This window comes from Numenius arquata, chromosome 1, assembly GCF_964106895.1.
Source record: "Numenius arquata chromosome 1, bNumArq3.hap1.1, whole genome shotgun sequence".
NCBI classification, from domain to species: Eukaryota; Metazoa; Chordata; class Aves; order Charadriiformes; family Scolopacidae; genus Numenius; species Numenius arquata.
The window spans coordinates 20,974,450-20,996,933 of NC_133576.1; the positions used below are offsets into that span (position 1 = coordinate 20,974,450).

The 22,484-nt window shown below is 38.9% G+C and overlaps 1 protein-coding gene across 2 annotated transcripts in view; it reads right to left on the minus strand.

Moving 5' to 3' along the window:
• The window catches only part of GUCA1C (guanylate cyclase activator 1C), a 30,614-nt gene that overhangs the window by 5,952 nt on the left and 2,178 nt on the right, over positions 1–22,484 (minus strand). Inside the window, exons 1-2 of one of the 2 annotated variants that reach the window (XM_074146101.1) lie at positions 17,169–17,452; positions 1,683–1,832 (exon numbers count right to left, since the gene is read on the minus strand). In XM_074146101.1, coding sequence (XP_074002202.1) covers positions 1,683–1,832; positions 17,169–17,363 — 345 coding nt within the window. In that variant the 5' untranslated portion in view covers positions 17,364–17,452. Of the gene's footprint in view, positions 1–1,682; positions 1,833–17,168; positions 17,453–22,484 lie in introns of those variants that run through there. The other variant, XM_074146102.1, reaches the window with a different exon arrangement.

Sequence of the window (22,484 nt, forward strand, 5' to 3'; positions counted from 1 at the left end):
TATGTTAATGGCAGGGGTCCAGAAGCAACAAGCATATGTCTGACCCTGATGCAGTCTTCAGAAGAAGGTTGTACCTCTAACACACATTTGTTGTAGTGCTAAGAGCAAAGCAGTGGTTCCTGAAGTACTTAAATCACTGACTACCACAGAATCACCTTAAATAATAAAATAACTGGGCTGTTAAAAGGCACTGAGAGGGTGCATGGTTGTCTGGAAGGAATTTTGGTTGGTAGTGATCTGCTGGTCCAAAGTTTGCATAGCTGTAGGGACAGTTGAAGTTTTAATAGGACTTCTGTGGTTTAAAATTAATGTCTCAAATATGACATATCTTTTTGGACAATCCCTTGTTTATTGATACTTAGTATAAGCAGGACCCTTAATGGCTGTGAGCCTGTATTTTTATTTTTTTGTTTAGAGCCCACGGATTTTAATCTAGCCTAGGTCAAAACTTAGGCAGGTTTAAGTTAAAGTTCTCGTACTCGAAAAGAGGAGAAAATACACAGGTTTAAACTGGTTTTAAAATCAGGTAAGTTGAAAAAGAAATCTTTACATTAAAGGGATTTTAATTCTCTTTTCAGATAAAGCCCAAGACAAAACACAGTTGCCTCATTGCTTCTGGCTGAAGAATGAGGGAGAATATCTGTAAAAGAAAGACATCGTCGGTCTTAAATGAGGAGAAATCTGGGAGATGCAGCCTCTCCTTCTACCTTTAGAAAGCTGCTATTTAGAAGGTGATGCATCAACTTTGTTTGACCTTGTGGCTCCATCTGGCTCCAGTTCCTTTTAATTTTGGCAGCAGGTCTTGAAAGTCTCTAACAGCATCTAACAGGCACCAGCAGTAATACAGAATTCAGGCAAAGTACGTTCCTTATTTATTATGACATTAAATCCCTATTTAGATTTTATGCTCCCTAAGCAAAACCTTGATCTGCAATGAGTCCTGTACATTTAGGGAGCAGTATTAAGTCATTCGTATTTGCAAGGAACCCTGTAATATCTTTTGGATGAAAGCAGCTACTGAAGTCCAAAATATTATTTCAGTAGAGCAAGTTGAAAAATACAGAAATAATTTTAAAGAAGGAATTACACTGCTTTGGTTTTATGGGTTTGAAGTTGACCCATTTTCTGCAAAATTCTCTACAATATTTGTATCCAAATTTCACTGCATGATCTAATGATAAAATTATTTTCCCCAATTTAATTTTAAAATAGGGGTAATGGCATTGTAGTAAAAAAAAAATATAAAAACCTTTCAAAAAATTAAAATATTGGAATATTTTTGATAAAATATGTGTCATTTCTTACAGCAAGTTCAGTTTTTCACAATAGACTGGCGCAAACACTTGTAACCAGCTGTTTTATTCATTATGCTGCTTCAGTTCTACCCTGCCTTATAGTATAGTTTATCACAATAATGTCTCACTGTTCCTACAGTTTTTCACTTTCAGTAAAGCATTGTATCTGTAGCACTATGGTTTACAGTAAAATACTACATAGATATGTTTACTTCATTAAGCAAGAAACTAATGGCAGGAGTTTTGCTGGCCAGAAAAATTTTGGTTTTACAACTGTAAAACATTAGGTAAAGTACAGACAATCCATTTAAAACACATGATGGAACTACTTTTTCAGGGGCAGCACACTATGTCAAATGCTATTGCTATTGGTCGTAACTTCCTTACCGTGAATATGCTTAATAGTTCTTTTTTGTCAATACATCCGTTTCCATCAGCATCATATAGCTTAAAATACCATTTCAATTTTTGGTCAATTTTCCCTCGTATAACCAAATTTATTGCAGCTATGAACTCCAAGAAGTCTATAAATCCATCCTAAGAGAGAGAGAAAAAAAAAGAAAAAACACCACAAACTATTTAACAACATTGGTTTTCTATTCATTCTGGCAATTTCACAGAAACAGGTCATTGAATTCACTATAATACACACTGATTTATAAAGCACCTTAACATAGAAATCCCCTGTGGTGTTTAAAAAGGAGGTGCTCAACTGGAAGCACCATAGGAGGGGGCATTAGCACAGGCAGTTTTGTTCTCCCCTGAAAGCTGGGAGCAGTAGGGGTGGGGGGGAAAATCTGTTCTGAGCAATTGTTATTGACGTTTTTTGAGGAGAAGAGAAACAGTTTTGTGGTAGACTTCCGTGTGTGAAAAAGAGGAGTCTGGGATATCTGTTTTGGTACTAATGAGATGTCTGCAGTGGAGTTGCTTATATTTGTATGGGTACTGCAGAACTACAGATGATTTCCAATGCAACAGAGCTTCTCCAGGTGTTACTCATCTGAGAGATCATCTAGCACGTGTTGTACATGGTAACCAGTAACCTGCCATGAACTCCAGATACTATGTTTTTTCCATATAAACATCAGGTCTCTTTGACTAATACATTTTACGTGAGATATAAAGCCCTCCAGTCATAAACTAATCTCTAAATAATGAGGATTGGGGGATATTCATAGGGAATGAGCATTTCAGATTGTTTTAATTCCATATTTTCTGCTTTCTTCTCTGAATCTGGTTATGGAAACCTGTCAAGGACAGGCCTCCATGGTCAGGTGGTCTATGTCACTGTTAAAGTTCCTCTGTTTCTGTAAAAATGTGGTGAGGATGGCAGAAACAGTTGCTGAATTTGGAGAGTACTTGCTCCAGCTGTTTCTCATGTCCATATGAAAAGAATTAACAGCTGTTAAATTTAATCTTGTGATCTTTATGTTGGTCAGAATCCAATTGTTTGGAAAACCTTGGAAAGACCGTCATCGGATTCAGATGGCCTGTGACTGAGAAGAGAAGGTTGGATGAATATCTAGTAGGTTTAGTACATTACTTATTTTTATTGTCATACGCCAACACAAGTCTTGCCACTTGAGGTTTTACAACCAGCAGGCATTAATCAGCCCTCAAGCCTCAACTAAAGGAAAAGAAGTCCTGTAAAGGTGCAGTATGACTCACTGCTGTACTTGCAGTGCTCTTTTTGACCTCTGTGCAAGGCTGTTCGGCCTTGAGTGGCACGTAAGAGGTAAATCCAGTGTTTCAAACACACTGGAATCAATGTACATGCAGAAACGGTGCGTGCATAACTTGTGCAGACTGACAATTACTTCACAGACTCTTTGTGCAGGTTCTGCTGTGGTTGCTGGATTTACTGTAATTGCAATCACAGCAAACTCAGCGAAGGCAAAGACACCATCCATCCACTGTTTGGCATTAAATTAAATTTGGCAGTAACTGCATATAGTTTTCAAACAAGATTATGCCAGTATTAAAAACAGATGCTTTACCAAAAAATGACACATCATCTTCCACAAACTTTGTGCTTCTTTTTGGCACACCAGCTTGAAGTTCAGTTTTCCAAGTGTTACTCCAAGAAGCATCTCATCAATTATTTTACTGGAGGGCAAAGTTTGTTTTGCTGATTATATTTCCATCATCTGATTTGATAGATCTATTGAGAATGTGGTATAGATAATTTCACATTGCTGCTTTTTTGTTGCATTTCATACCACTTATTGAAACTACAGATTAATTTTAGGATTACTGGATGTCTATAATTAATTTTCTTCTTTCTCCCTTACATTTCACTTGGGATTTTGGAAAATAGTATTTTGTTCACTTTCTTCCTGTGGCTTGGTGTCACTGTTGTTGCTCTAACAAAATATCAGAAGCTTGGAAAAGGTAATAATCATCTTAACGTGTTCAGCTATGAAATTCTGATCTGGTGCATCATTTAGCCTGCCCCAAGCAGATAGGGACTGAAGACCCAGGTCAAAAAACTCCCCACCTCTGAAAAACACCTGAGAGATACTGTAATTTCTAGGAAAGCCCCAGCCACATTCTGTAGACGTGCAAAGACCACTGGCGACAAACCCTCAGCAGCCAGTGCATCAGGAGTAGAAATCCTGAGAAGGCAGGCATGTTTATCTACAGGATGTGGAACCAGAAGCACTGCGCAAAAGCATTGATGAGAAATGTAGTTTTCCCTTTCTACACTAAAAGACATATGTTGTAGGTAAAAAAGAAAACATTTATGTGATGCAGAAGGCTATGGCGATCTTGTTACACATATACAGAGCTTTCTCAGATAAAGAGAAATACTGCGCTTTTTACAGTAGCATCCAAGAGCCTCGGAACAGTACATTAAATAATGAAAAAAATCATAACAGTAACCTATGAAGATCATCCTGTGGTTCTGTGACTACAACAAATAATACAATAAATGTGTTATGATGTTATTAGAAGAATACTGCCGTGCTAATTTACCCATCTGCTGCTCTATAGCCATTCACAATACAAGTATCTAGGTAGGTCCTTACACGTCTCCAGGCTCTATAAAACTTCACTCTGTGCTGTGCACATGGTAAAGTATCTGTTGCTCATTAGGAAGTCAGTAATTCACAAGGAAAGGGCTACTGTAAAAATAATAAAATAAAATTAAAAAAACCCACAACAATATAATAAGCAGGGCTGATTACCAGTGGTGGAAGATATAAATAATTTACTTCTGGTGCTTTACTCTCTTATTCCAAAGGGCAAATTTCTAGTATTTCTATTAAATGGAGTTAATGCTGGTGAAACCTGCTTATTTGACAGCTTAGCAGGTTAGGGTGCTGGCTGCATTTTTTGCGCGCAAAGGCTTATTTTCCATGTCTGTATGGCGCTGGCCATGCCATCTTCGGCTCCAGCACAATTACGCTCGGATACCATGAGCGTCTGGAAGTGTGGTGAGGTCCAGCTGCCTTCCCTGCCTGTGTGTGCAGAGCCAGCTGGGGTGAGAGCACAGGGTACCTACCCACTCTGGATATGGTGTGAAACAGGGGGGTAGAAATCTCCTCCTCCAATGCTGAGGAGTGAGCTGGAGAGACACCAAAAAAAAAAAAAGGGTTCAACACTTCTTCTATGTGCCCCATAGTGTTTTGGACTTTCCGCTTAGCATAGTAGACTTAATAAAAAGATACACTTTTTTTCTAGTCTCTTTAACGGCTTGACCAGATGAGCTAGAAGCTTAAGAACACATTATGGTTGTGCATGTGTTTGTACCCTTTGAAGCTGTGTTTTTGTAACTTGTTTTGCTTTCAATGACGAGTGATTTTTTTTAAGCTGCTTGGAACAGTTGGATTCATAAAACAAAGACAAAAGGCAGCTCCAAAACTGGAATGAGAATTTGCTGATGATATAAAAATGATCCTCATGGCCCTGAGGGCACCACCAGCCCTGACCACCCCAGGCCCAGTTTCAGTTGTTCATCGGCTACTGGATCTCCTGATGAGAAAGCAATTTAATTTTATATTTTTATGGAATGTTTTGGCTTCAGAATGTCAGCCTGCGTGCAGGCCACTCGTTTTTTGTTCAGTGAGGATAAGGATGTGTGTCCTGCGAGGGCAAAGCTGGGCAGGGAGGGATGGCAGCGTTACACAACGGCTGTCCATTAATACCCCAGCCCCAGAGCCGTAAGAGGGCATTTACCCGTCGGTTCCCAGAATAACATTGCTAATCTTCACAGCTCCTTAAAAAACTTTTACAGCTTCAAACTATTTGAACACGGATTAAAAATAATTGACTTGTCAGCTGTGAGTACACAGCTGATCTTTAATGGCATGGTAACTCGAGGTTCAGCCAGAATGAATTGAACTCGGCGTTTTGTCTGCCTGGCTCTTACCAGAAGGCGATTTCCTACCCGTGTGGATGCAGTGGTACTGGGACAGTAGGCCAGCCATCTCCCACAGCACACCATGGCTATGCGTGTGGGAAGGGCAGATTTCTGTCCCCGCGAAACCCTACGATGAGTGAACCCCTTGTCTTAGCTTGGTGTGCTGAGGACTCTGTGAAGAGTGAGTCTGTACACAGTAAGCCGCGTCCTGTTTTCAGGGTTGCTCCTGGAAAATCTCTAAACTCAACCTGACACCAGGAGACTAGCTCAACAGGCTTTAGCAGGATTAACAAGTGTGCAAATATAGACAGTCTAGGTATTTCAAACCTAGAGCTTAGGACATTAAGCCACCTTCCCTCCCCACCCCCTGTCTTTCAGAATACTACTTAAACCTCATAAGGCAGAGGGAGGGGGCACAGGTCAAACGGCAGATTACAACAGCTCAGAATAACTGTGAAATTTATAGCTAATCCTATGTGCTTCTCTCTTTCTCTTTAGACCCAATTTCAAATATAGCGCTGCTTTCTCTGCCCTCAGAAAACTAAAGGAGAATTCATTTTGCTCCATTTCATCTTCCCCTGTTTCCTTGCTTTCTTTTTACTTCTGAAGGAAGAATTTCAGCTGTTCCTCAAAGGCTGCACAGGCATTATTGAAGAAATACAGAGCTACTTCTGAGCTCTATTGCTTTGACACGTCCCTAAGGTCTGATATTGCTGATATTGGAGTTTGGGGCTTGGCGAGAGCTCCAGATTCCCTACAGACTGTGGCCAGAATCACCGGGTTCCTAAGTAAACAAAGCTGGTGTTTGTCACTGGGTAGGGGGAACCCTCAGTAAGCAAAGGCTATTAGATAAGGATGAAGAATGAAGCAGGGAATTAGGAACTGCAGATCATTAAGTGGTTTTGTGACAGTTGCCTACCCACAGTTATATAAAGAGGTGAGGCTGTATTCACCAGACTGTTACACAAGGTTCTGCTTTGCCCAGACGAAGAGGACCTGCGAGATTTGGGGACAAAGACAATACCAGGAACTTTGTATTAGAGGAGCTGGAAATGCAAAGCCAGCTATTTATCTTGGCTCTCAGGCTTGTAGGCTGCCCTGGTAAAAACTGGTGAAATCCAAAATGTTAAGATGGCAAACAATTTTATTTCTTTAAAATTAGTAACTACTCCCCAACACCCTGCCATCACTCATGATTTTCTTTCAAGATTACTGGAGAAGCAGGGAGACAGGGAAGTCACTAAGTCATTGGGCTGGGTCCTGCGCTGAGCCTGCAGCAGGGCACAGCAGTGCCCGGGAGGGCTGTGCTGAGGAAAGCATGTTCTCAAGGACTGAGCCCTCTGCCATTGTCTCCTGGATGGTGGGGTTCATCTTTCTGTACCCCTAATTTTGAGCCTCTGCCTGTGCTTTTAGGAGCATCTTTCCCAACTTAAAACAAAGCAATAGGCAAGACAGAGAAAACTAAAAAATGCAGCCATGACCACATAACACATTTTTCAGCAAATTTCTTGCTGACAATTCAAGCAAATTTTTCTTCCTTGACACAAGAATGCAGCAGGACAAACCTCCAGGAAAAGAACTTTGAAGACATACATGTGTTCTAGTGGCAAAGATGCTCTCTTTGGGTGCTGTCTCTATCTTGGGTGCTCCTAAGTAATGTTTTTAGGAATTAATGTCTCAAGGGATGTATGCAAGAGTTAAAAACATATACTATCATTCCCTAAACTACTTGGTATTATCAGATAAAGGACCTCAGGGAAGGAAAAAGTTAATACTCTACCTTCTTTACCTAGTAGGCATTTTTTTATTTCTGTAAAAAATGGGAGATTATAGATCATGTTTTGTCACAAGAAAGCAGTTACCACTTTGTTGTCATTACATGAGTTTGCAGCCAAGTTAGTTTGCAACATATCATCCGATTTCTGCTGCATTGTTATGCAAGTATTATTTCCAAAGTGTGGTTCACCAACATCATTGGCACCAACAAATGTGTGAATCATGATTGCATAGTTTCAGATGTTTCTTAATGATAACACTTAAATGATAAAGGGGAAAAAGAAGAAAATATAAGCCTAGAGTAGCCTCTAACTGCTCTTGTTCATAATTAATAAGAAAATAAATAGAAAAAAAGACAGTTGCACTTTTACTTAAAAATTCTTTAAATAAAAGGAGCAGATTCCTGAACTGTTTATTGTTAAAATTACTTTCCCCATTATCTACATAACAAGTAGTATTTAAAAGTAATTATGATTAATTGTACAAAGTTAATCTTCATTGCCTGTTCACGTAATGTGACAAAATTACATTGTTAGCTGGTGATGGTACTAATATGCTCCAAGTGCTTTTTAAACTCAGTGAAAGCTGCACAGTACATGCTAATTTGTTTACACTTAATGAAATTTTCAAAGAAACCAGACACATGCATGCTGGTTTTTGCTAGGGTAGAGTTAATTTCCTTCATAGTAGCTAGTATGGGGCTATGTTTTGGATTTGTGCTGGAAACAACATTGATGAGACAGGGATGTGTTAGTTATTGCTGAGCAGTGCTTACATAGGGTCAAGGCCTTTTCTGCTCCTGACCCTGCCCTGCCAGCGAGCAGGCTGGGGGTGCACAAGAAGTTGGGTGGAGACAGAGCCAGGACAGCTGACCCCAACTGACCAAAGGGATATTCCAGACTATATGACATCATGCTCAGCATAGAAAGATGGGGGAAGAAGGAAGGGATGGGCATTTGGAGTTATGACATTTTGTCTTCCCAAGTAACCGTTACGCATGATGGAGCCCTGCTTTCCTGGAGATGGCTGAACACTTGCCTGCTGGTGGGAAGTGGTGAATGAATTCCTTGTTTTGCTTTGCTTGCATGCACAGCTTTTGCTTTACTTATTAAACTGTCTTTATCTCAACCCACGAGTTTTCTCACTTTTACTCTTCTGATTCTTTCCCCCATCCCACCAGGGGGAAGTAAGCGAGAAGCTGTGTGGTGCTTAGTTGCCAGCTGGGGTTAAACCACAGCAACATGTTGTTAGAAAAGTTTAATTGCTTCAGTCTGATATGTAATATTGGTCACTGAGTAATTGCAGAGGGAACAACTCTAAACTCTTTCTTTTGGTTTAAAAACAGTCAGGAAATGTAGGAACTCAGCACAACTCAGTAGGAGACTACATAGACAAGGAAGATTATTTTTAGATAAAATTGAATGTCATCATTCTTTCATATTCCTCTCTTTCTATACACAGTATACTTTGCTACTGATTTCTCTGTATCCAATGCAGTGATTCATTTTCTCTAGGTCTCTTGTGCAACATAGTTGGCATTACAGCTTCATACAGGATCTATGGGCCACGCCGTCTTAACCTGGGGATCTCAGGTGCTGGGTCCTAGTGTAAAAGGGGACTCCTGACAGCCAGCTGCTAGAGCATTGATAAATGTAGTACATCTGGACTTGCACCATGCACAAACCATGTCTTTGATCCAGGCATGCTCTACAGTGTGATGGACCTACTGGCCAAGCGCAGCAAATATCTATGGCAAACACAGTGAGCCTGGACACGCTGTGCGCAGATGGCAAGGAAGGGGCTATTTAGTGACATGAGGACACTTCGTGGTGTGCGCTGTGAGTACTGCTGTCCCATCGCATAGCTTAATCCAATCCAATTCAATCTAATCCAATCCAGCATCAAGACTATGATGCAAGGCAAATTCAACTGGAATATTACTTAATAGCGCTTGCCTACATGAATATTTTGAATTATTTTTTTTTTTAAAGAGAAAGATTCTTGGACATTCAGATTACCCTTTTTGAAATGCAAAAAAAAAGGAATGGAATTCTGCAACGCTCTAATAGAAATCTGAGACAGACCTCACTTTAATGTCCCATATAAAGAATAAGCCTGCCATGATTGATGGTGCTGTGCTGCTACAGGAGAATTACCACTGGTCTAAAACTTTTAGATAATAACATCAAATCCTATAGTGAAGAATTCAACTGTACTGACATTAAGCAAGTGATGATTTTAATGATAATGTTAACATAGGCTTTTAGCTGATAATGACACATTATTATAGCATAAGTTAGTACAATCATAGCAGTAAGTCCTGTGCCAAATCACTAGAAAAAAAATTAAGATTGTGAAATTGCACCAGTAATTGTGGGAAGTCCTTACAAAGTAATAGATTCCTTTTTGGAATCAATATATAAAATTGGATGTAAAAAAATTCTGGAGATAGTTAAGAAGAACAAAGACATTCTTTAAGACAATCTATAAATAAATAGTGTTTCACGGAACCAGGTGAAATATTCATAGAAGATAGTTTCTATTCCATGGAATTTCTTATAAGGGTACAGTACCTTTTGAAGGCACTTAAGGCACTGCCTTAAACAGAGCAAAGCATAATTTAACTTTCTCCTTATTTACAATAATCAGGCTAGTTACTTTCCATTTGAGATAGTTTTATGCAACATTACTCGAGATTAAGGGGAAGCAAATAGTTTGGCTTTGTTGTTTTTGTTGCTTTTGTTGGATTGTGTCTGAAACTAACGGGAAAAGGATTTGTACATGTATATATGCATGTCAACTCCAAAAAGCCTGCATATTTCAGGAAGCGAGAGCTGTAGAATTTTGTTACTTCTGACAAAATAATTCTTTCTAGCTAAAAAATAGGTTGATTCTTATTTTCTTTTAGGGTTCAAAATGTGCAAGAGCAAGAGTTACACTTCTCTGGGTAAAGTGGTAGTACTATCCACACATGCTGGGCCAACACAAGAACCACGGAAAAGAAACAGCATAAAACGATGCATGTCTTGCCAACTACAATACCAGCTTATATGGCTCTTGGCCCCATATTGTAGTGTGTAATGCAGATGTTGCTGCTGGAACCTTACAGACATGGTTAAGCTGTCTAGTTACCGTAAATTAAGAAAAGTGTACTTGTTGAGAGAGTCATTTCAGCCTGAAGACATCCCTAAAATTATGTGTGCAGCTGAACTTATGTTTGCACAATTATTTAAAGACTTAGGATACAAAAAAAGAAAGTTGTTCCGGAAAGCTTAGGAAAATATTTCTATAATTATCACCGCTTCTCTCCCTGCTTTGAATATCTATTAACTATTGCACCCAGTTCTATTATGTCAACTTTGGTAATACCTGCAAACATGTAAGGATGCAGCAAACGTTCTAGGCAGTTCTTAGACAGCCTGACAATTCATATTACAGCAGCTATTCCTGGTCCTGAGGACACATCAGAGCAAGACAATGTGAGAAAGAAGCCCAAATGAAGATCAGATTTTCCAGCAAAGGACAGTTAGCAAAGATGCCCCGAGCCATTATAATTAATCCCACAAGAGGTGGAAACAATATTTCGGTTCCAGATAGTGCTCACTGATAGTACCCAAGTATTGCTCACTAGCAGTCATTTTATTTCATCTTTTAAGAGCTCTTTGTGCCTTCAATAAGAACATGGAAGGCAGCTATCACATAGCGGTAGGTAACTGTTGCATAGTTGGGCCATGTCAAACTTTAACAAAATAATGTCTTCAGTAGAATCTAGCAACTAATTGCCTCATATCAATGAAAATAATGTTCCTATGTTTTTCAAAATTCCTAAGAAGGGGGAAAAAATGGAGGGAGAAGAAAATTGAAAGTCAAATGAAGAATGACTTGCATTAATTATAAAAACATCTCTGAAAAATATTACATCTATCTGTGAACATTGGCCCACTTTTCTTGGAATATGAGGTGCAACCACTGCTTCCATAGAGAATTTCACGGCCAAATGATTTGCATTTCCTTCTACTATAATACCTGAGAAGATATACTTGGCTAATCCTATTCATGTTCCTATAACCAGAGAGGATAACATCTATTTATAGCTAGAACACAGAATCAGATGATGAAAAGTCTACCTGAAAATCAGAACTATAAAGACACAGCAGGACAGTGGGGAAAGAGCTGGGATGAGGAAAAAAGAAATGGTGGTCTGCCTCCCAACATTTATCAGCATTGTGCAAAATATGAGGAGTGAAGGGAAACTCTTATTCTTCAGGGAAAAAAAAATATAAAAGAGATGTAGCTTGAGATTTAGTTTACATTGCTATGCAGTCATTTTGACACACAACAAAGTTCTATTGATGTAACATTTTTGCATTTCTTACCTGTTCTACATCAAACAGCCTGTTTTAACTTTCTTCTTTAGATTTTAAAATGGATTCCTTTTAAAATCTTTTTAATAGTTCTAATCTGCATAACGATGTCAGATGAACTCTAATTTATCACAGAACTACTTTAAATTTTAAATGAAAAAGCACAAACTAGAAAGATGACTAAAGACTGACATCCTTATCTAAAGATTTCTTAAACCCTTTGCTGTGGAGTGTCCATTTTTCTGCGTCTACCAACTTTATCTCTGCATAAGAAGTGTAACAGAAAATAATGTTCTCTTTTGAGGACTGTCCAATGCTTTATAAAATGTTAACAGAAGATCCTTGAACTTGCATAATTTTCCTTTGGTGCCACATACCTATTAATCTTTGCTTTTCACAGTATATCCTACGTTTTAAAATTCAATTTTCTTACAAAGCAACAGACGCTTATTCTTATAGTTAGTTTCAATTAATTCCAAAATAAGCAGTAAGAGAACTACAATCGCAGCATCCCATTTTCAGTACAGTGCTTCACATGTTAAATTGCTATGCAAATTTTATCCTTCACAGGTCATAAGAAACCAATTTATCAATTAATCTATGCTTACATGTTGAATTTTTATTTTAGTGGTGTGAAAACCTATCTGCCAGCCAGTGGAAGTGGATGGAAACGATCTGGGTTTCTGATTTGAAGAAAGAAGATTTTTTTTTTTTAGAGTAAGTGTTAAACTGCGGCAGTGCTGACTATAGAATGTTACCCTAGTTCTGTTTAAAAACAACTAATACTTCCAATATATTATGGATACACCAGACAATTGTCTAGATATGCTCTGTCCTTTAACATTGGTGTAACCTCATTTTGAAGGATCTAATCTCTCTGAAATATGATACATACTCTTACAGAAAACCAAGTATACATCAGTATACTTGGCAACTACTGAAGTATCTTAGAGAAACATAACTGTTTTCTCTCTAAAATTCATCAGCTGGACTGTATGACAGTTATGCATGGACTGCGATGCAGAGGGAATAAAAAAAGTAGGAGGAATTCAGCTTACTTGTATGTGGTTGCAGCTTTTTAATTTTTGTATTACAAATAGCTTAAGGGTGAAGAAGACTGAGATCATTTTTCCCTAAAATGACCTAATATAGGGACTCTTTCAAAAAATGAACTCCGTTGCACTTGTATTTTAATAAAAACATTATTTTTGAAGGCCTTCATTGGAAAGCTGTGGCAAAAGATAAACCCACCATTTATTATACTGCCAATGCCATTGTATAAATAACGCTTGCAAGTATTAATGTATGAGTCGTGAATAAAATGTTTGCCTAAATGCTACCTCCTGCACTCCTAGTGATAATCTCAAGGAAAGTTAACTTTGCAATTATAGTTCTGAACATTCAGCAACTTCATTTTTCACTGGAGCTAAGAATGATGAAGAACAACTTCCAAAATTCACTGCCATATTTGTTTGTTTGTTTGTTTAATTATTAACAAAGCATCCCACGGAGGTCAAAGAAGGGATGAAAAGTCTTGACATAGAACCCTTGTTTTTAAGAAACATGGAAAAATTAAAGACATCCTCATAGTTGGTGTATAAGGTCATTTAATTATGAAACAGCTGGTGGTCTGCACAAGAGACACACCAGAAATGGTTAACATTTATTTAGTATGTTCCTGACAAGAAAGCTTTTAGGACGTAGCTTATGTCACTAATCTCCAATAGAAACAGGCACTGACTGGAAACAGCTTTTATACATTGAACAGATGCACTCTTGTTGAGCCAGAGGCGTGAATACCTGTACAGCACTATGCTCTGCCACATATAAACACACAAGATAACTGGGTCCAAGAAGCCATACAGCCACAGCATTGCCTCTTTGGCATGGTAAGTTAGTGCAATGCTCTGAGCTTACACAGTCTGCCAAGACCAGAGGGTAACTTCAATCTCTACATAACATTGAATTGTGCTGTGAAGATGTACCCCTCCCTGTACTACGTGCACTCACCATAGTCATTTCCATGAGTGGGCAACTGAACTACTCTATTATCTCCACCCTAAAGAAATCCAGGGAACGATAAGGTTTCGCTTGCAAGTGAATTCTTTTTGGTATTTTTATAGATGACTTGAGTGAAACAAGCTTCCACTAGGCTTTCAATCTGTCACAAATTGTCAAAAAAAACTTACCACGCTGCCATAATTCTTTTTTAACTGTTCCTAGTTTACTGCCAATTTTTTTTTTTTTTTTTTTTTATGGAAGTCCTAAGTAGGATAAGGATGTCGGTAACAGACTTCAGCTGGAAGCAACAAGGGTAACAAGGAGATGGAATGCAATTCATAGCTGTAATTGTGCCCCCCACCCCACCAAGTCCCATTGGCATCTTATGAGGTTAATATTCCACACCTTGCCTGCTAGAGGTTTTAAACTGGGCATACATTAAACACAGAGGAGAAAGCCTGTGCACCTTTTAAGAGTGTTTTATCATCTTGTTGTATGATTCAATACTTCCAAGCATTAATGACCCCAACTTCACTCAAGGAGCATTAGGCTGCTATAATTGGAATCGTAGATTAATTTAGCCCTGACACTTTAGCACAGCTTTCTAAGCAGATTCCTATTTGTGAGAAAACAGAAGCCTACATAAGAAAAATATATTTTATGCTGAGAGTAGGATACCTTATTAAATTACTTAAGTTTTCCAGAATAAGTTTTCCACACTTAGATTGACTGTAAACTAGTCCCCAAACGATATGTTTTTATATATAAGCTTCAGCAACTGAAGTCATAATAATTTTAAACTGTAGAAGCCCCACTATTAAACCATGGCCACAAAAAGTTAGATAAGGAAAAAATCAGATCGTGTATCTATAAAAATCAGCTGGAGGAAGCATGAGAGAAGTTTCAAGTTTGCTCGCTGTCCAGCTAAAGAGCATTTCTATATAAAGAGTACTATTAAGAGAAAGGAAATAATTTCTATCAAGAAGTTTTGTACACTTCACCATTCACTGGGACAATGACCCTTCTATTAAAAAGCAACAATCAGACAAGAATACCATAGCAAAGGAAATAAAATTTTGATCTACAAACCTGAGAAGCTGCTGTAGTACCGAAGGAAACTGAATGTAAGCAAAAACTCAAATGACCAAATTATTTCTGAATTTGTGTGTTATACAGGCAACCATTTGCATCCATTAACTTACGTGGCTTGGAGATGAAAGATTTATCACCTGGTTATTGTTGCACAGTGCCTAAATGTTTTACACAATTTCATGGAAGGATAATGACCCCTTATTTGTACAATCATAGCTGCCATTTCAGAGCACACAGTGTGATACTCCAAGTCAGACATCTATTGACCACTCTTCATAAATTTGTACTTAACTAAAAGCACTTTTCAGGATCAAATCCGACATTTCTACCAAAAACCCCAGGAAGGAGAAAAAGCTGTAGAAAAGGTATAGGACAAAATGTGACTGTATGGAATAAGGAGTTCCTCTTACGTTACCTCATCAATAACATACAACATTCCTTTCCCCTGCCCTGAGAGGCTGGTCTGTTGCCACTTTATTCCCAGCTTAGCCACATAAAAAGCATCATATCCATTTACTTGAAAAGCGTTTGATTGATGTTTTTCATTTCTAAAAGTATACTTCAAAAATAGCGGTCATTAATTTTGGTAATGAAGGAAAAAACATAGTTAAAATTATAAAGAGTGCTGTTAACAGTGTTAGATAATAATTCAGCCTATATGGTAACAAAAATGCAATCATTATACTGAATAGAGATTAAAATGCAACAAAACTGTAAAGCTCTGTAAGAAGCTGTTGTGGGCTCATGATATAAGTTTTGCATCTTGAGCTTTCCTTTCCATTTTTATACTGAATAAAAATCTATGCTGGTTTCAAACATACCAGATATATTTTTTTTGCCTTGCATCCTTCCCTAGCAGGCGTGATCCTCTCAATACCTAACATACCTTTACAAATGCTCACAGGCTAGTGATCAGCATAGATTTCTGAGCTTTGCTACACTCTAGCTTGATTCCCAGCTGCTGTATTGTTTAATACCCATTCCTTTACTTCCTTTTTGTGGGATTTTTTATTACTCATTTTTCTTTTAGCTTGGAAGCTAATCTACAGGTTGTGATCTCCTTACTGTAACCACAGCTCAACTCCACATTACACAGAGAGCCGAAACTTTCAACAAACCTAGATATGAAAAGCTGGAGAAAAAAAAAAAAAAGGATATCTATAGGGGCTGAAAGAGGTGCTGTGCTATGCTGAGACCCTCCAAGAGGTGTTCAAGGATCACAATGTCTGTCAATGGCCGTGCATGTGATAGCTTGGAAAAGACTTTAGCTGTGAAGGCTGGCAAGTGCATAGATTTGCTCTTATTGTGTGGTCCAGTTCCTGTTTGGCAGATGGCGAGATGCTGCTGCTGGACACGCACAGCCTTCTCTGGTGGAGGGTCTGCTGTTCCAACCCACCCAGTTTGCTGTAATGAAGCAGGCCACCCCTTGTTGGTCTGGTATCTGTGACCCCGAGCATTTTGAAATAGAGACATGAGAGAAGACAGTACGGGAAAACGCTTTCCCCCAAGGTTGTGTGTCTCCCAAAGGTGTGATAGTTAGCAATATGATGGGTGATGAAGCAGGTCTTCTGCACCTAGTGAAAGGTGCTACACACAAGTACCAGAAGGCCAGAGCTTTGGCCCTGTCTGTACACTTAAGGAAAAAATATGCATTGTCTGTCTGGGAGCCAGCTACATTACGGAGAGCTGATTGCAATCACAAGCACTTATTGCAGTAGGAGGGAGGGTAAATTAGAACTATAGCCTGGAGAAGCTGCTTCACCTCTTCATTTGGTAGTCTGTTTGGTCTCATAATTTGGGCACTGTGTGTGATCTCCTCATCTGAGTAACATTTTCCTCTCTGCCACAGGTTCAATACAGTACTTTGGACAAATCTGTTTATCTGTGCTGCACTTCACCATCAGTTAATTGCAGACCGTATTTTCCTCTCTGTCTAACATAACTGTAAAAACTTCTTAACTTTGTATTTGAGCATATTAATATTTTCATATGCTTACATACAAGCACAGGATAGAAAAAAAACTAGTGAATCACAAATTACATCTCATTTTCCAAATTGTTTCTTGACATTTTTTAAGTGCCTCTGGAAAGTACTAACAATAGTCCTACTCAAAGCCCTCACAACACAGTCCCACTTCTTCACCTCTAATGCACCATAATGGCAACTCTGTCCCCAATAACAGTTTTGTGAGCAGAGCACAAAGAAGAGCCTGCAGACTACAACTCACAAACAAAGCAATAGTATGAGATTAAAGAAATAAAGAAAAGAAAGTTTACCTGGTTCAGATCAAAGATATCAAACACTCGTTTAATGTATAGATCTCGCTGTGGATCCAGCCCTTGCAGACCCAGGAGTTTCTTGAATTCATGCAGACTAAGTTGCCCAGATGGGCATTCTCTCATAAATTTGCTGTAATAATGGTGCATCTCTGGGGCAGGGCCATCACCTGGTAATGATTCTTTGGCGCCCATGTTACTATGCAGAAAGTGTCCTTTTTTTTTATATTCACATTTATTTCTCTGAGGTTCAGAGTCTTGCTCACGACTAGAACTCAGGCAAATACTGCATTTAAATGGCCACGGTAAACCTCTTACAACGTAAGTTTCTATTTTTATTTAGTAACTATCTGTACTCATGTGAGATTACCTTTAATGCCCAGTTCTAAACCAGATAGGATTTCAGAATGTGCCTAAAGTAGAAGAGGGCCATGCTGTAACTGTAGTTCATGAAAATCCAGGCTCTCCCACTGACTACAAACATGCATGTTAGAAAAAGAAAAATGAGGAGGTCCTCAAAGCGGTTGACCGAGTTACATGCAAGCAATTATCAACACATCAAAGTCTAATTGCGGATTGACTGTAAGGAATAGCTATAATTTATGTTGTAAGTAAGGATGGAAAAGGTTGAGAATGCAAAAAGGCATGACCATTATTACATTTTATCTGTTGTAGGTGGATTAAGCCTTTCTAAAGACAGAGCCCTTGGGACACCTCCTTGAGGCACTTCGTATAATGAGTATGCTGTGTGGTGTCTTGTATTTGTGTGCAATTGCACCCTATATCCCTGCTTTCAGCACAGGTCCCCCGATAAACCACACAATTGTGGTCACCAGCCTCATGACAGAACCTTAGTGGAAGAGGAATCTTTTACAGTAACTTCTTTAACACGACTTAACTTGGTACGATAAGTGAATTAAATGCAAGTTTTCTTGCTGCCAGTCAGTACTGTAGTCATGCTTTTTATTTTACAGCTTTCAGAAGCTCAATTCCTTCTTCCTCTCTAAAGTCAGGGAAGGGGTTAGGTATCAATAATACTTCTGTACTGATTAGCTTCTATACAAGGAGATGAGCAGCTCAGGAGCATTACTGTAGCACAGACAAATTCAGAGCTATAAATATCAGTGTAAAACTATAGGACGTTAGAGAGGCAGGAACAAGACACTCCCACTCACTTATCCTTTTCATTTATAAGCACACAGTGGAGTTAAAGAGCACAGTCCTGTGAGGTGCTGAGTGCCTCATGAAAAACGGCAACCTCCCTCCAGCCCAACTTAAGCCAGAAAGCAATCAATATTTTACAGGATCCGGTCAGTTTTTTCCCATACTCTTAATGGGCTATACTACAGTTCTCTCCATAAGGACATCATTAAGTTTAACATCATATACTTCCAGATGTGGCATACGAGTAAGAAGGCGTGAACGCCTTTGAACTTTTGAAGGTGAAAGAGGAAGATAAAGACATTGCCATTGGTTTAGCCAAAACTGGTCCAGCAGGTAAAACACATACAGCAAACTGGATGGTTGGTGTGTTGCCTTTCCCCCAGAGACTGTCTCTGAGCCCTAGAGCTGCTGTGTGACCCCAGTAACTGAGGGAGAGTGGAAACACATCTCATGCGGGCATCTTGTCTTCAGGCAAGTGAGGGTGAGTGAAAAGGAAGCAAGGACAAGGGAGGTGAAAGGAAATAAGCAGACAAAACTTTTGGGTATGCACAGTCTGACAAAAATCCTGAATTTTCTTCTTCATGCCATCATGCTGTGCTCTTAAAGCAATGACCAGTTATTGTGTCAAACACCATAGAAAGACAGGGCACGAGGAACATGACTTAAGCAGGCTGCAAACTCTGCATGATATGATCAGGTAACCCACCTAGTGCTGGTCATCCTTCCTCTTTTATCTCTTCCACTTGGAAAATGATAGCTCTCACATCTCTTCATATGACCTTGCGCAAGCGCTGTTCACAGGATCCCACTTAGGCATAGGGAACTTTGAAGTTGCTCACACCTACTGATCCTTCTCACCTCCCTCCTATTTTCTCCCCTCCCAAAAAACCACATTACTGCTACTTGCTTCCAAATAGCAAGTCTTGGGGAAGCGTACCTACGGTGACTGAGGCACACGAGAGACTGCTGCACTGACTTAAAGATGGGGCCTTAGAAGTCAGATTTTTGTCAGATTTCTTATGTTCTGGTAAAAAGCTAACAAGAGAATGTTATTTTAAAGTAGTTCCAGCTGTAATTTAATACCTGTTTTCAGAATCCCTTTACCTTAATAGCAATAACTAAAATACCTGTAAAAGACAGCAAAAATGCCTGGAAAAAAGTGATCTGATTTCTACTTCAGTCTCACAGCATCCCTCACTCCTAGTGGGGGACTGGAATAGTATATAATAGCTGATATTACGCCTGACAAAAAAAGGAAGGCAAGCTTTATGGAGCACAACAAAGCTAGAATTTACAACCTGCTGCATAGTTTGACAGCACTTAATAAACACAGACAAAGCATACGCTGAGATAGTAGAAATTCTACAGAAATCACCTGTTCCTGAAGTCAACAGCAACGGGACATTACTACTTTTACAAATAAAAATAGAAAAAAATCATAATAATGTGGAGCTTAACTGATGAAATTAATATGGCAAAGCCATTTTGAAGAACTCTGAAACAATGGGTATAGAGACTAGTTTGTATATAGGAAGCCCAGTGAAGCAATTCCAAACGAGTTATCTGAAGCAAACTGAACTGATGCTAAAAGATGAAAATAAAATTACAGTATCTATTGAGATCTACATTAGAGATGCCGAGAAGCTTTCTGGAGAAAAGAAAAGGATACAAACAGGCAACAGTGGGACTATGTACTTGCACTGAAAATGACAATCCTGTAATAAAGGAGATTGCTTGTTCAAGGACAGACTGTTGCTAAATTGCAAGAACATGGGGCACACAGAAAATGCACACTGCAGGTAAAGCAAAACTGCCTCTGCAGGAAAACATGAGCAAAAAAACCCAGATTCATTAATCTTGCTCTGAAAATGGTATAAAATATCATTACTTTTGGAAGGGATGATGTAATCTAGATTTCTTTAAAAGTGAAAAGGAGATGGTCTTTTGACAGAGTTTAAAAATAACAGTTGCTTTTTTTTTTTAATTTAAAAAAAAAAAATACACAGCAGGGTGATCAGGAACTATCCTGATATAAAAAATGGCAGAAAAGTAAAATAATAAAGATGACATTCTTTTTCTCTTGGGTATTATAAAAGCAGCAATAACTTGGCTGTAGGCAGCAGATACTAAATCCCTGTGTTGTGAAACAAGGAGCTTGCCCATCTTTCCACTCTGACAGATTCAATCAAATGCTACCTGTTTGAAATGTAAGACAAAAAAGACAACTAGGAGCACTTGAAGTAACAAATGTTAGGTTTTAAATGCATTTGAATAAAAAGCTTACCTACAGATTATTTTTTTTATCTAAAAATTGTGTCATCTTTGCCAATTAACATTTTGTCTTTTCCTCTTGATTTTTTAATTCACTCTGACTCACTCCAGCACATTTCCTTTTTCCTTCTTCAGCAATTTCTGACTGCCATTTGCTCTGAAAAATGCCATTTCTCTCTTCTATGGGACTCGGCTCGTGCTTCTGGACTTTGCCGTCTCCCTCTTCTTCCATCCCCTTCCCTCTCTGCACTTCACTGCTATCAGATGCTGGGTCCTGCCCGTGCTGAGTGAGACAGAGATCTGCCTCTGCTCATTTTAGTTGTAGAGGGGAGCTACAGGACCACAGAAAGCACTGTTGCAGGCACTCCCGTGTCCCAGCCTAACCAACTGATTTAAGACCATAGTTTCCTTCCCCCTGTCCTGCCATCTCCCTCAATTAACTTCATTGCCAGTTCCCCCCATGCACATGGCTACTCCTCATCTCCAGGCAGCTTCAGAGTCCATTTATTTCTCTTAAGGTAGATGCAACCTACCTCCCAGCTCAAGCAGACCTGAGTAAGGTGTTTTCAGAGGGATTACCTAGGCTGCCCAAATGAAAGAGTCATCTGGACAGGATACAAAACTGTAGAAAGAGGAGGTTATCCTCCAGGAAGAACTGGAATTGGCTATCCTGGTCAGAAAATTTACCCCATGAAGGCTTTAACTTTTTGAACTTTTTTGTTTGTTTGTTGTTTTGTTGTTGTTATTGGTTTTTTTAAGTCCCAAACTGTGAGGTCCCAAGCATCACCATCTTCTCCCTACGGGCCATCCTACGCTTTTCTACTGTTTGAATGAGTGTTCAGCTTCTAAATTCTGTGTTCCTTTTCCTATGCATGTTACAAGGAGAAGGACCAAGTGAGCCTTTCCTCCTCCTGTATCTTCAACAGAATGGTAGCTTGCTTTCAAGGACTGCTTTCCTCTCCTTCATAAACCAGAAAGCTTTTGCCCCAATGAGGCAAGTTTCTAGTAGGACATAACCTCTAATCTCCCTGCCTGAGAGGAGAGGACTCACCAAATTCTTCTTAAGTCAAGCACAGGAATGAGGAAAAGAGATGTCATTGCTACTTTCTATGGCATTTTAGCCATGGTATACACAGCAAGGTATGTGGGAATATACATAAAATTGCTTAATTATTAAAAAAACCTGATCAAGCACTGGCACAGCTTTGTTATTTCATAATCACATTCCTTGTGTGCTTGCTAATATGTTTTTACAAGCAATGAACTCCTTGGATTTGTGTATGGATTTAAAACTGAAGCAAAAGGCAGTGATCATTTAAAAATACATCTATAGAAGCCTATTATGTCTGATTCCTTTTTGTACTGCTGCTTCATTATTCTTGACATAGAGATTATGAGTGTAGCACAATGAAACATGTCCGGGTGATGAGATAAGCAATTGTGCTTATCTTAGTTGTGCGCACTCTAGCCCAAGCTTTTTTTTTGCCATTAAACAAACCACTTACAGATGTGATTTTGTGGGTGTTGTTAGCCACACATGCTTCAGTGCACCAGTATCTATAAATAACCAGCAGACCATGCCTAATGAAATAACAAGTCTTATACTTCCCACAGAATCATTTGTTGTGCAGTTGTTTTCATGTTAATGATTATGGGAAGTGCTCTGAGATACTGACTTTACGTTTTCCATTTGGAAGTTAAAGACTTAATACAATGAGGGCCCACTCCTGAAGCTGTTATTTTCATCAAGGTTTCTATTTGCCAAAGAAATGCAGCCTCCTTTGTCAGGTGAGTAAGTGAGGAACACTTTCTTTTTGTAGCTGTTGCGAATTCACTGTTTTTTCCTGAACACAGGGTTGGCAAGACTTTGGGCTGTGCTTT